At 33.7% G+C, this 13,702-nt stretch overlaps 1 protein-coding gene across 1 annotated transcript in view; it reads right to left on the bottom strand.

Moving 5' to 3' along the window:
- LOC145259605 (snaclec aspercetin subunit alpha-like) overlaps window positions 1-11,645 on the bottom strand; it is a 100,163-nt gene extending 88,518 nt beyond the window's left edge. The window contains exons 1-2 of the mRNA XM_080117261.1: window positions 11,280-11,645; window positions 4,108-4,218 (exon numbers count right to left, since the gene is read on the bottom strand). Coding sequence (XP_079973387.1) covers window positions 4,108-4,174 — 67 coding nt within the window. The 5' untranslated portion in view covers window positions 4,175-4,218; window positions 11,280-11,645. The remainder of the gene's footprint in view (window positions 1-4,107; window positions 4,219-11,279) is intronic.
- Window positions 11,646-13,702: the final 2,057 nt, after the last annotated feature.

Here is a 13,702-nt window from a genome sequence, read left to right as displayed (position 1 = left end):
TAATACAATGAGTATCTATTAGTGATGGGACGATTCCAATATTTTTTCTCGATTCCGATACAATTACCGATTCCGATTCTTTATTAATCTCTAATTATTTAACTATAAGATTGTTATTTTCCCCGATTTTCGTAAAAACACCTGTTAAATATGCAGATGTATTCCTAAACGTCAAAATACACTTGTGCAGGATGATCCATTGATTTTAGTTTTACTTGTATTTGAAAATCGACTTTCGGCAGAGGCGACGAATTTTCACGAGATTGGTATCATTTTGAAGCACGACAAATATCGAAAAATTGGCCAAAAACATTTATTCCTTCACCCTCAACTGGGCACTTTTATACAGGGAGGAGTGGCCTTTTTCGCCGATATTTTCGAAAGTAATCGCCTCTTTTCGATTGTCTAGCCTTCCGGTTTGGCGATGGGCGCAACAGCTAATGCGTCACTTTTTTTTCCTCCTTCGCAATATGGGTTCGAGCCTGCCTGCCTACTACTACTTTTTTTTTGAGGGGGGGGGCTCGAAATTTTCCTTCTTTTTTTTTTTTTTTTTTTTTTTTTACTCAACCAACATCCTTACAAACACCTCCACTTTCTTTTCCGCCTTTGCGTCACGGGTTCGAGCCTGCCTATCTACTACAACGTTTTTCTAAACACACACCCACAAACACCCGGGTAACGCCGGGCAACCAGGCTAGTAAAATATTAAATAAATCAATCTCACCTGTCTGTTTATATGTCTGTATGTATGTATGTCTGTATGTATGTATGTATGTATGTATGTATGTATGTATGTATGTATGTATGTACTTATGGCTAAATCTTTCGTCAGAGGCAACGGATTTTCACGAGATCGGTATAATTTTGAAGCGCGACGTCTTGGACAACAAATATCGAAAAATTGTCAAAAACATAAATTTCTCCACCCAACTGTGCAGTTTTCTACAAAAGGGGGTCGATTTTTGTAAGCCATTTTTGCAAGTAATCGTATCAGTTGGATTGACTTTGTCTAATTTTAACGTTCTAAACTTCCAGTCGCGTCATGGAGTAGCGATAAGATGTCAGGTTTTTTTTTTTCCACTTTCTTTTCCGCCTTCGCGTCAAAGGTTCGAGCCTGCCTGCCTGCCTGCCTACTACCACTTTTTTTCCTTTTGCTCAACACACACCTCAAAACACCCGGGCAACGCCAGGCACCCAGGCTAGTACAAAATAGATTGTAGACTATTTATGACAGCGGCGCGTTCTAAATGAATAGTTCTTTTAAAGCAAAACTGAACCATTATATTTGACATTTTTATTTTAAATTTCAATTAAAATCATTATGACCGCACAACCAGTAATGCCAGGTATATTAAATCAACATTAGGTTCTTTAATATAGCGAGGGTGCGCTCTAAAGAAATGTTTGTGTTTAGAAACCATGATATCTGACTTTTGTATTTTAAACTGTAATTGAAGCCATTATATATAAAAAATAATTTTATAAAATCGACAGTAGGTTCACTACAGTGCAATGTAGTGCAATGAAGACTACAATTTATTGTGGGATAACTCATTTCGAGAAGGCATGTGAAGCATCGATGGGTCCCTAAGTAGAGCAGGCAATCAATCGATTTGATTGAAAAAATTGGCGATTATACCGATTTCGATGACAATAAAAATATTGGAGGGTAATTGTCAATGCAGGACAACGTCAGGTATCTCTACTTATATATATATATATATATATATATATATATATATATATATATATATATTAAATTGTAATTCAATTAATTTCAAAAAACTCTCATTGGAATGAAATGAAGTAGTTGAGTTTCATATCAAAGAATTTTTATTATTCTAAGCAAGACAAATAATGCTTTAGAAAATTAATCTCCTTAACCTATAGGGTTTCGATGTCTACCATCTCATCAGAGGAGAGAAAATATTTGCAAATAGTTATAAAGGTATGCACCCTATTTGCTAAAGTCAGTGAGACATGGAAAGTCAAAGTGAAAATAATACATTTATCAGAAGTCCTGTAGCAGGAGGATGTGTAGAAAAAGGATATGAATGTTTTTTTTAGATCCAGCTAGCTTGGTAAAATCCATGTTATACGTTCTTTACATCCGTTTGGTAATAATGTCCAAGTTATATATTGGGTAATCCGCATAGCTGTGTAGATATCCGAATCGGCCAAGTGCTTGTATAAATAAAAGTGCACGTTCGAAAAAAAGTCTGGAAACTAATTGAAACTAATATATATATATATATATATATATATATATATATATATATATATATATATATATATATTAGTTTCAATTAATTTCCAGACTTTTTTTTTTCGAACGTGCACTTTTATTGATATAACAAACATGAAACTCATTCCCTTCAAAGTAATCTCCTCCGGTTGCAATGCACTTGTTTTACCGTTCCAAAAACTTCTGGAAATTTCCATATAAGTTTTCTGTGTGAGCGCATCAATAACCCTCGTTGCAGACCTTTTCATCTCCTAATTGTCTCATAAAGACAGCCTCTAAGGTTTTCCTTGAACTTAAGGAAATCACCAAAAGTCACAGGGAACAAGGTCTCGACTATAGGGAGAGTGAGAAACTGTCTTGATACCCGTCTTTGTCAAATAGTCTGTGATAAAGATGGAGCACTCTTGTGACAAACTTCGTACAAATCTTCCGCATCTTCAGTTCCCCGTGAATGATTGTGTACAGTTCCCAAACTGACATCAAACTGTGCACTTATTGTCTCTATAGACACACGATGGTCCTTATCCATGAAATTCTTTATTTGGCCAATCAACTCTGGTGTTCTGACTTTCTTCCTCCTCCTACATCTTTCATCATCGCTCACAGACTCCCTGCCTTCCTTCAATCTCAAAACCTGATGCTCGATTCATGCAAGCATGTCATACGTTTTGTGACATTTTTCCAAGTTTAAAGCAGAATTTTATTGCATATGGTTCTTCTAACGTGTCCTCATCACACTTTTGAAATTCACCAGCTGTGAAAATCAGGCTTTAGTAGAATGTATTCCAATTCTCTCTGTAGCTCTTTATTAGAACCTGAAATCTTAAAAATTGGTCAGTCATCTCATAAAATGTGCAGCAATAACATACTCAATTTTCCAGAGTCTACGACAATTTTTAATGGCTGTACAAAAAAGTATTGACTCTTATTAAAGGCACCTCGTAGATGTAGCTTAAAACAATACTACAACTTCATTTTTAAACTTTTATTGAAAAAATCAATTCAGGTACGTTGATTATGTAGTAGAGCTGACGCTATTCAGTGTAGCCGCCTTCAGCCTAAATCACTGCCCCGATATGAGTTTGGAACTTTTTCCACGAGCGTCGGCGAGAGCTTGGTGAATACTTGGCAGATGGCAGCAGTTAGGCTGGCTTCGGGGTTGTGGGAGGTCATGTTGGTGATGTTTTTTGCGTATGACCAAACGAAGTAGTCTAGCATGTTCAGGAGAGGGGGGGGCAGTGAGAGAAGCGTACAAAGTCGTAGCACTCCTTCTGAAACCAAGCCTGGGTCTCTTTAGACTTGTAGACCGGCACCAAGTTCTGCTGCCACACCCAAATTCTGCCAGCAATCACCTGATTGCACCAGGGCATCACCACATTCTTTAGAACATTCAGGTACACATTTGTGTTATCTTTCAAGCCGACTTCGAAGATGTGAGGTGGCATGATGTGGCCTTCACTTGAAACCACACCAAAGACCGTAACCACTGGTCGTCCGATGCGTTGAGTTGTGCCCTGGTGCGTTACACCGTCAGGATTTGCATTTTAAGGGAGCTGGCGATGGTCCTTTTGTCATAACTTGAATCGGTAGAGAGCATGAGTTATACAGCGGCGCATCTCCGATCTAGCTCGCTGAATATCGTGTCACTTTCAGACATGATAGAAGGCTCTTATCGGTCTTGGGATTTGTACACAACCGGTCAACTAAGAAATGGTCTGCAACAAAAAAAAAAAAAGAAAATCGGTTTTCTATCAAACGGAAATGGAATCATGTCGTCTCTTCTATGGCAACAATTTTATCGTTCCACCTTGAACTTTTAATTTTTGACAAGTGATTTTCCTTTCGTAGTATTGAATACTCACCTAAGACAATGCTTGCTGCTATGACTTGAAGTAGCACAAGTGTTGCAATCGATTCAACCAATAACATTTTGCGTTATTTTGTTGTTTTGTTTCCGTTTTGTTTACTGCGCTCTGAAAATAAAAATATAAAAGGAATCCCTCAATCCTCCTTCATCAAAATATATGTCCGCCATGCGAATATGCGTCGTTCATATACTTATAATCATAGAAAGAGAAAAGAACTGTTTAAATATTTAGAGAAAAAAAAATAGTTGTTAGAGATACTAGATATAAAGGTTGTTGTTAAAAAGTTTCTTCCTTACTTCTGTTTCCCTGCGACGAAGTCTACAACGTGTTGGATCCTTTTAAAATGTTATGAGACCGTAAAAAAACAGTGTACAACGGTACAGTAAGAATATAATTATACATAGCTGGAATTTTGTACGAACCTTTGTTATGATAAGGTGCAGCGTATTAATTACATTGGTATCTGTTCGAAGCAAAGTTAGGAATTAATAGGGATTAATATGTATTAGTAACCACAGTGGCATATTTGCATTAGAAATTTTCTCAGAAACTACTGGGCGATCTTACTGAAATTTCTCATGGCTCTCTGTATGATTGGTTGCAGCGAACGAAGTATTATAATATACGTACGAGTTATGGTTAGTGGTTAATAAGGATTAGTATTTAATGGAAAAATGAACCCAAATTTAGCAAAAGTACTCATTCTAAGTAAGAAGCATAACTTTTTCCCCGCTTTTGACGAACAAATCTCTAGTATACGCATACATATATATAAATTATGTGTGCGTGTGTGTGTGTGTATATATATATATATATATATATATATATATATATATATATATATATTTCCTTGGATTTCCTTGGATTTTACTTGTGCAAATGGAAATTCAATTAACTTTCTTGAAGTTATACATTTGAATTTTACCGTCACTGGATTATTTATCTTCCACCAGACTATCCATTCATGTGTTATCACCTTTTTCTTCACCATATTCCCTCTGCTTCACTTTTTTTGTTTTCAAGTAAGATCTTTGACTTACTTGTTGTTTCATCAAATACTTTTGCATGCAAAATCCGATCCCGCATTTTACTAATTCCTACCCTCTGATGAGAAGGAAAGTATTTCTTCGAAACTCCGCGGATTAAGGACTATCCACTTATCTAGTGTTTCCTTTTTAGATTAAATATGTTTTTAACTCATTTCAAAGTGTTTTTTAACATGTTTTAGTAACTGTTTGCTCGTATTATAAGCTTTATTTGGTTTTATCGAGCTTTTACATCTGGCTGAGATAACTTTATAAATATTAATTCTTTAATATTAATAATATACTTTAATTTTACCATCTTGGATCATTTTGGTAAATTTAATTGTAATTTTTATGTGATGTTACATTGGAGATAAAATGACACAGGTGTTCGAAGAAGAGGTGTTAGAGATGAAAAGTCAAACGCGGCCAAAAAAACAGAAAAGAACTGTTTAAATATTTTTGAAAAAAAATGAGTTGTTAGAAATAATAGATATAAAGGTTTTTATTAAAAAGTTTCTTCCTTGCTTCTGTTTCCTTGCGACGAAATCTACAACGTGCTGGGTCCGTTTAAATGTAATAACACTGTAAAAAAAACAGTGTATAATGGGGCAATAAGAATATAATTGTTTAAATACGAATTCTTTATGCAATAACTATATTAATATATGTGTAATAGTTTTAAAAAAATTATTTGCCGGTATATATATATATATATATATATATATATATATATATATATATATATATATATATATATATATATATATCGTTGGGCACTTTCAGTTGAATTAAAGTCGGTCAATTTAGCTCTTATGCATAGATCATCGTATAACGATTAGATCACTGTCTGACTGACGTAATGAACATTTAAAATTAAAATGTTTAAATTCAACATTATTTCACGCGGTTAATGGTAGCCGAATGGATATGGTCTCCGCTAATCGAGCCGGGGATGTCTCGTGTTGCGGGTTCGAATCGTTCGGCTGGTGTTGATCGTGACACCCTGCACTGAAGATTCCCGGGCGGATGAAACACTAGTGTCTGTAGGTATATATAGTTATTATAGTAAAAATAATTATATATATATATATATATATATATATATATATATAATTATTTACTAAAATAGTTATTAAATACCTACAGATACTAGTGTTTCATCCTTTCGGGAATCAGTGCAGGGTGTCACGATTAGCGCCAGTCGAGAGATTCGATCCCCGGCAACAGAAATCATGTCTGGCTTCATTAGAAAGGATCAGAACCACTAGACTACCGTAAACTGCGGGAGGTACAGTTGAAATTAAACATTTATTCTTATTAAATACTTTTACGTCAGTCAGAGTGATCTAATCATTATATGACGATCTGTTGGCGGACGTTATTACAACTGAAAGTGCTCAACGATAAGAAACAAGTTTCTTAAAGGGGTTGACATTATTATTTATATTAATCTATATTATTATACAACTCAAATGACCTTGTAACGGTTGTTGTAACCCAACATCCGGTTTACGACTTCCGGTTGCGCATGCCTACATAAACAAATAATCAACGCGATAATAAAACGCAACTTTTTACTTTGTACGTTTTCAGCGTCCCAATTGGATTTTTTCGCGTTTAAATTATCCAAATAAACAATTGTTAATATTTTCTGCATTTTTTTACATCGTTCATTTTCGTATTACGTTTAAGTTATTTTAACGGAATTTTCTTACAAATAAATCTACATTAACCCGTTGACAACCATGAGAGCATTTTACAACAGCGATTTACCCATCGCCTTACTATTTTTTTAATTTATTCTCCATTTTTTTAATACGCCTTTCTTTAAAAATATTCATACATTTTCTTCTACACTACCAACATAAATAAATAACCCTGAAAATATGTTTTTTTTTTAATTTGCGTTACAAATAAATAACCAACCCAACAATTAAACGTACTGTTTTACTGTGTACGTTTTCAGCGTTCTAATTGTTTTTTTGTTTATTTTGTTTTTGCTTTTTCGCGTTTAAATTAAAAGATATATCAAAATTTTACTTTGAGTATTATGGTATCTGTTCAGTACACATTTACCTATAAGTATGGCAAACCACTTATAATTCAATGGCTGTAAGTTTTATTTTTTCAAAAATAAACAATTATAAACAGAACGACTCATAGAAATCTATCCATATTCTTTTTTCATTTTAATATACTTTCATAGAAATGTTTCTGTTATGTAAAAAAAAACTATTTTCTTTATGTCATAAGTGTCACGCTCATACAATAATCCCATAGCTAATATAACATACTGATACAACGGGTCACAGGTAGTCTAATAATTATTAAATACCTACAGACACTAGTGTTTCATCCTTTCGGGAATCATCAGTGCAGGGTGTCACGATTAACATCAGTCGAGAGATTAAAACCTCGGCAACAAAAGTCATTAGCAAGGACCTGAACCACTAGGCTACCGTAAACCGCGAGAGATACAATTGAAATTAAACATTTATTCTTATTAAATGCTTCAAACTGAAACATAATTATCAAAGTATACTTACGCAGATAGATATGAAAAGTCTTTATTAAAGTTTGTGCCTATTTCCATTCTATGGAGGCCAGGCGCGAACGCAGGCCCCACAATTTTATTATACCATCCCTATTTAAGTTAAAACATACTTATCAAAGTATTATTATGTACATTTATATCAAAAACACTTGTAAACTTTTTTTTTTATTTTTAAATTTTTTATTTCCATACTTTGTGGACCAGGCGCCAACGCAGACCCCACAATTTTAATGAATCATCATTATGCCAGATCAAACGTACCCATTCCTGTGCCTCGATACATCTTCTATCATTATATGTGATCAGTTTTCTATAATAGTCAACCATATAGGAGCCTATTCGTGACCAGAGACACACACAAACGTTCAGCTTTATATTATAGATATAGTGATTTCTCTTTACTAGTCTGTATCTTCCTTCTAAAAAATGTTCACATTTTTTTTTACAATTATTAAATTGATGTGCGTTACAGTAAAAGAAAAACAAATTACAAATAATAATGATAACAACAACAACAACAACAACGAGAATCACAAAGTCCTATGGGACCTGGACATGCGAACTGATAAAGTCATCCAAGCAAGAAGACCGGATGTCGTAATAATTAACAAGAAAGAAAAATCCTGTCACATCGTACACTTTGCTGTTCTAGCTGACCAAAGGGAGAATACCAAAGTAAAGGAGAAACGGAGCAAATACACAGAGCTAGCCAAAGAGCTGAAAGGGAAATGGATGATGAAGAAAATCAAAATAATACCTATAATAGTAGGAGCACTAGGAACAATCCCGAAAAACTTTGAAAAAAAGAATGGGAGGATTTGGAATCAAAGGAATGACTGGAAAAATACAACGAACAACAATCATGAAATCAGCTGAAATATTAAGGAAAGCCCTTGAATGTGGAGACTAACACACAGGAGCAACAAGTGCGAGCCAGATAAACTGCTGCAAAGGCAAACCATGAAACACTACATGGAACCAAGAACACTGAAACCGCATATCTATAAGTTCTCTAACCCAAACTCACCTCCTTCCTCCCCTTCCCATATCACAGCCCACCCACCCCAAATAACCAAGTAGAGTCAAGGAGGAAGGAAAGAGCGATGAACTGAACAGATCTCAGCCAGATAAGTGCGAAAAGAACTGGGCCCTTGGGGGAGCTTATTGCCACTCAAATTTCGGTGAAGACTAATAGCTACTGCCAATGAGAAATCAATGGCAACCGGCTGTTGCGATAATGCAAATTTATTTGCAAATGTTATCGAAAGAGTACTGGAAACCTGGGGAGACTTGGTGGCACTCAGCTTCCATGGAACACCACAGGCTGTTTTCAAGGAGAGGTCTTTGATGACCTGTGTGAAAGCTCCCTGTGAGCCAATAATATTAGTAAATAAATAATTAAATACCAAGATCTTAGGTGAGAATTAGTTAGACTATCTATATGTAAAGAAATCAAGGTGAATCCCATTGTAATCAGAACGTTTGTGACCATAACAAAAAGCCACCATAAATGGCTTAATCAGATTGACAAGACAATTTCTTTTCCAATTTGACAAAAGGCTTGCCTGTTGGGAACAGCGAAAGTTTGGAGGTATAGCTTGAATGTCTAAACTAAAACTAGAAGGAAAAAAAAACATCAGAAAGTTGAGACTGCTATGAAACAGTAATAACATCAACACCTCGAACTGTAAGAAAGTCAAGGTGAATCCTATTGTGATTGTAACGCTTAGGACCATAACAAAAAGCCATCATAAATGGCTTAATCAGATTGACAAATCAATTTCTTTTCCAATTTTGTAAAAGGCTTGCTTGTTAAGAACGGCGATAGTATTGATACAGCTTGAATGTCTGAAGTCAATGGAATTGACCTGATGTTAAATAAAAAACCCAACTAAAAATATCCAAAGGTTGAGATTACTTTAATAATAATAATAATAATAATAATAATAATAATAATAACAACAACAATAATAATGGCAAATAGATTAACAGCTTTAGCAAAATCACTTTTTTCAAAGTGAGATTCTACGTTTTCAGATGATTATGTGACGAAAGAAAAAATAACGGGTTTGTATTACTGTACACATAGATTCAAAATAGTTGCCACAAAACAAATATATAACAAATAAATGTTATCAAATCCAAGATAAATTACTTTTTCCACCTAGCTGGATAAGTTTTTAGTGTTTTTATTCAATGTAAAATGCTTAATCGGTTCGAAAAACATACAGTGTTTATCGATATATTTGAAAAATGCAAATGGCGGCTACCTCGGTGTTGAATACGTTAAGTTTGGGAAAAGGAGTCCAAACTAAAAAATTATACAAAATACTGTTAGAAACACACTCAATATATGTCAGCCTGTGTCACTGTAATATATATTGAGTGAGTTTCTAACTGAATTTTGCATATTTTTTTAGTTTGAATTAATTTTCCCAAAGTTAACGTATCCAACAGCTGCCATTTGTTTTTTGTTTTTTTAAATATACTAATAAACACTGCATGTTTTTCGAACCGATTAAACATTTTATATTAAATAAAAAAACTAAAACATTATTTAGTTAGGTAGAAAAGTAACTTATCTTGCCTTTGATAACATTTATTTTTTATATATTTGTTTTTTTGACAACTTTTTCGAATCTATGTGTATAGTAAAACAAACCCTCCAAAAACAATTATTTTAGAATTTTGAGTATGAAAACCGTTTTGTCAGATAAAATTAGCAAAACATGATAATCATTTCCGGATTATTATAATTTTTTTAATCTTCTCAAATCGCTCAAAAATCGAAAATTAGACAAAATACTCGTAAAACATAACATTTTTGCTCGATGGTTAATAGTTATGTGTTTCTACCAGTATTTGATTAATTTTCGATTTTGAACGGTTATAATGGGTTCTTCTGCAGAGCAGCCATGTTTTATTTTCTAAATCAAAGAGGAGATATTAGGTTTGTTTTTAACTAAAGCATTCTTTAAAATAAGTTTAAACACAAATAAACTTATCCCGGTAGGTAGAAGAGTCTTGTATTTGGCAACATTTATAAGTTGCATATTTGTTTTTCATTTCTTTTTTTTTTAATTACAGTAACAAATGCCGCAATTTCCTTTTTTTCTTTTTGGGGTGCGTCTATATTGTGTCAGTGTAAATATAATTTCCTTTTTTAATTCAGAAAAAAAAACTACAGAATATTTTCGCTTTATGTATTTTATCCAAGATTTTATTAAATACATCGTGAGATTTTCTATCTATATTTTTTTTACTTGTATCCAATACAAAGAATTATCATAAAATATTTTGTGCTTGTTTAAGTTTTTAATGTAAAGACAAAAAGTTAAAAAAAAATCGATTTGGAATCGAAATTAAGTTAAAACTTTTCCGATTCCGATACCGATTTTGATACCTCCAAAATATTCCGATTTTTCCGATTCCTGATTTCGATTCTGATTAATTATTCTATATATATATATATATATATATATATATATATATATATATATATATATATATATATATATATATATATTAGACATAAGTAGATTCGAATAACTATCGAAGGATCAAAGTAAGATTTAAGTACTTACCTTTGAATTTCTTAGTGCTTGCAAAAATAAATCATTTGTATTGCGTTCTCCTTTTTTTTCATAAAATTCAAATCACATTTCTTCTCGACAATTCTACGATTTTTCACGTTTTATTAAAAAAAAAAAGATTGCTCGACATGCGTCTACGTGTATCGGAGGTTCGTGTATGTATGTGCGTGGGGTTGCTTTGTGTGTTTTGATTGATGTATGTGTTTAGGCGGTAATGGATGTGCGTGTTAGCTGTTGTTTTAATGCGTGAGTGAGTGATTGTATGTGTTTCTAGAGTTCATGTTGATGTGTGTGGGGATGCTCTTCCTTGCCGTTTGCTCTTTCTTTCTAGTTGTTATCCTTCTCTATCGCTTTTACTCTTTCCCCACCACCTCGCTCTCTATCTATCTATCTATCTATCTATCTATCTATCTTTCTTTCTCTCTCTCTCTCTCTCTTCATGTCTTCCTTTGTCTCTCTTCCTTTCTCTCTTTTTTTTCTCGATCAACACACACATACACATATATAAGTATGTAGATACATATATATACTTATATATACATATATATATATATATATATATATATATATATATATATGCATTTAACTATTTATATATATATATATATATATATATATATATATATATATATTTATATATATATATATATATATATATATATATATATGTGTGTGTGGGGGGGGTGCTTATAAGTAACAGCAATGTTCCCCACGCCTCGATGTCTTAAATTTTATCGTCAAATCGTAGATAAAGAAATGTCACCGAACCTAAAGAAGCGTTCCTGGTCGCATCTCAATGGGATGCCGTCATTGAAAACATTCCATCGTTTCCAAGGCCAAGTTCCTCGTGTAATAAAAAAAAACTTACTGGTGTATAATGGTTTTTCTTTGATTTTAGATTGTATATTTGAAAAAATAAATACATTGGTTTTTTTTGGTTTTTTTGTTTTTTGTTTTTTTAATTTTTACTGATTTCAGCCTCTTCATCATCTTCCGCGTTCCAGCAGAATCCGAACTGGATTTCCCTCTCCAATATAGATTATCAAATGACTTGATCCGGGTGAAGTCCGGACGTTTTGTTTTTCGTGTTTTTTTTTTATTATTATTATTATTATTTTGTTTTTTGTTTTGTTTGTTGGGCTTTTATTATTATTATTATTATTATTATTATTATTATTATTATTATTATTATTTGTTTTTTGTTTTATATTTTCGGCATATCAATCCTTTTTTTGTTGTTTAATGTAAAATTCACTCATTTTAGTAAAAGTTTTTGCTTCTTCAAATATTTATTCACAGTGATTTTGTTAATTTGGTTGTTTTACGGCATATCAACCCTTTTCGGTTTATTTACTGCGGAATCCAGTCATTTTGATAACAGCTTTTTATGCTTCAAGTTCTTTATATCTTAAAATATTTATTCACGGTGGTTAGTTTAGTTATTTTGTTTTACGGCATATCAACCCTTTTCCGTTCATTTAATACCGAATCCAATCATTTTGGTAACAAATGTTTATGTTTTATTACCGTGTCTTCAGCTATTAATGCATGCTGCTTGGTTTTGATTTATTTTGTTTTTTATAAAGGACAAAATTGTTGTTTTTGGCCCTGCAAAACATGATTAAGCTTTGCACAGTGAATGGGGAAAAAACTATGACATCAATGTTTAGTGTGGATTTATTTGCTTCCCCACTGAGCAAATTAGGCACAAGGCCGTTTTTTAATGTGGAGAGAGAGGGAGGGGGAGGGAAAGGGGGATCCAGCTCCCGAGAGGTGGGAAATGGGAGCTGGATAGTAACTGTGGTCTGTAGGGTGGTCCCTATATTTACCAAGTTCAGATATGTGGGGTTACCCCCACATATGGTCTTTGCTAGTCATAGCTAGTCTTTGCTTGCAGCATCTGCCGGGACAGATACTACACTTTGATCTTGTCGCCCGGGCCCCCGAGGGGGTTTCGGGCAGTGGCATCAATGTTTAGTGAATTCTAGGTCAGATAGCCGATATCTTCAAACTACCTGATCGGGTAACACTAGACCGGCCGCTTTAAAATTTTGATGTACGACATTTGATTCCTGTCAAAGTAATGACTTCGACAATCAGTTGCCCTATCCCCTACGGATGAACTATTGTTTTGGTCAGTTCTAGGGGGTCCACCCTCCCAGACTTTATCTTTTCTTCTTTGACGAGGAATTGGTTCATCGCCAATCACCTGAAGCGGCATTACCCGGAAATGCTAACGAGGCTGTTCAAGCATTTTTCCGGGAAAGAGTACACTATTTCCAGTACGCTGGCCTTGTTATTCTATCCTTCAAATTTTGCAGATTTATCTTCTTGTGATGCTAGGGGGCTCAATACCATATGGGGTATGCAATCAGCTTGGCTTCGTCCATCCACTTCTGACATTTGCACACACT

This window comes from Euprymna scolopes, chromosome 35 (genome assembly GCF_053919585.1).
Source record: "Euprymna scolopes isolate OS-2025 chromosome 35, ASM5391958v1, whole genome shotgun sequence".
Classification (NCBI taxonomy): Eukaryota; Metazoa; Mollusca; class Cephalopoda; order Sepiida; family Sepiolidae; genus Euprymna; species Euprymna scolopes.
The sequence above is the reverse complement of the archived record's forward strand: the minus strand, read 5'-3'. Positions and strand labels throughout refer to the sequence as shown.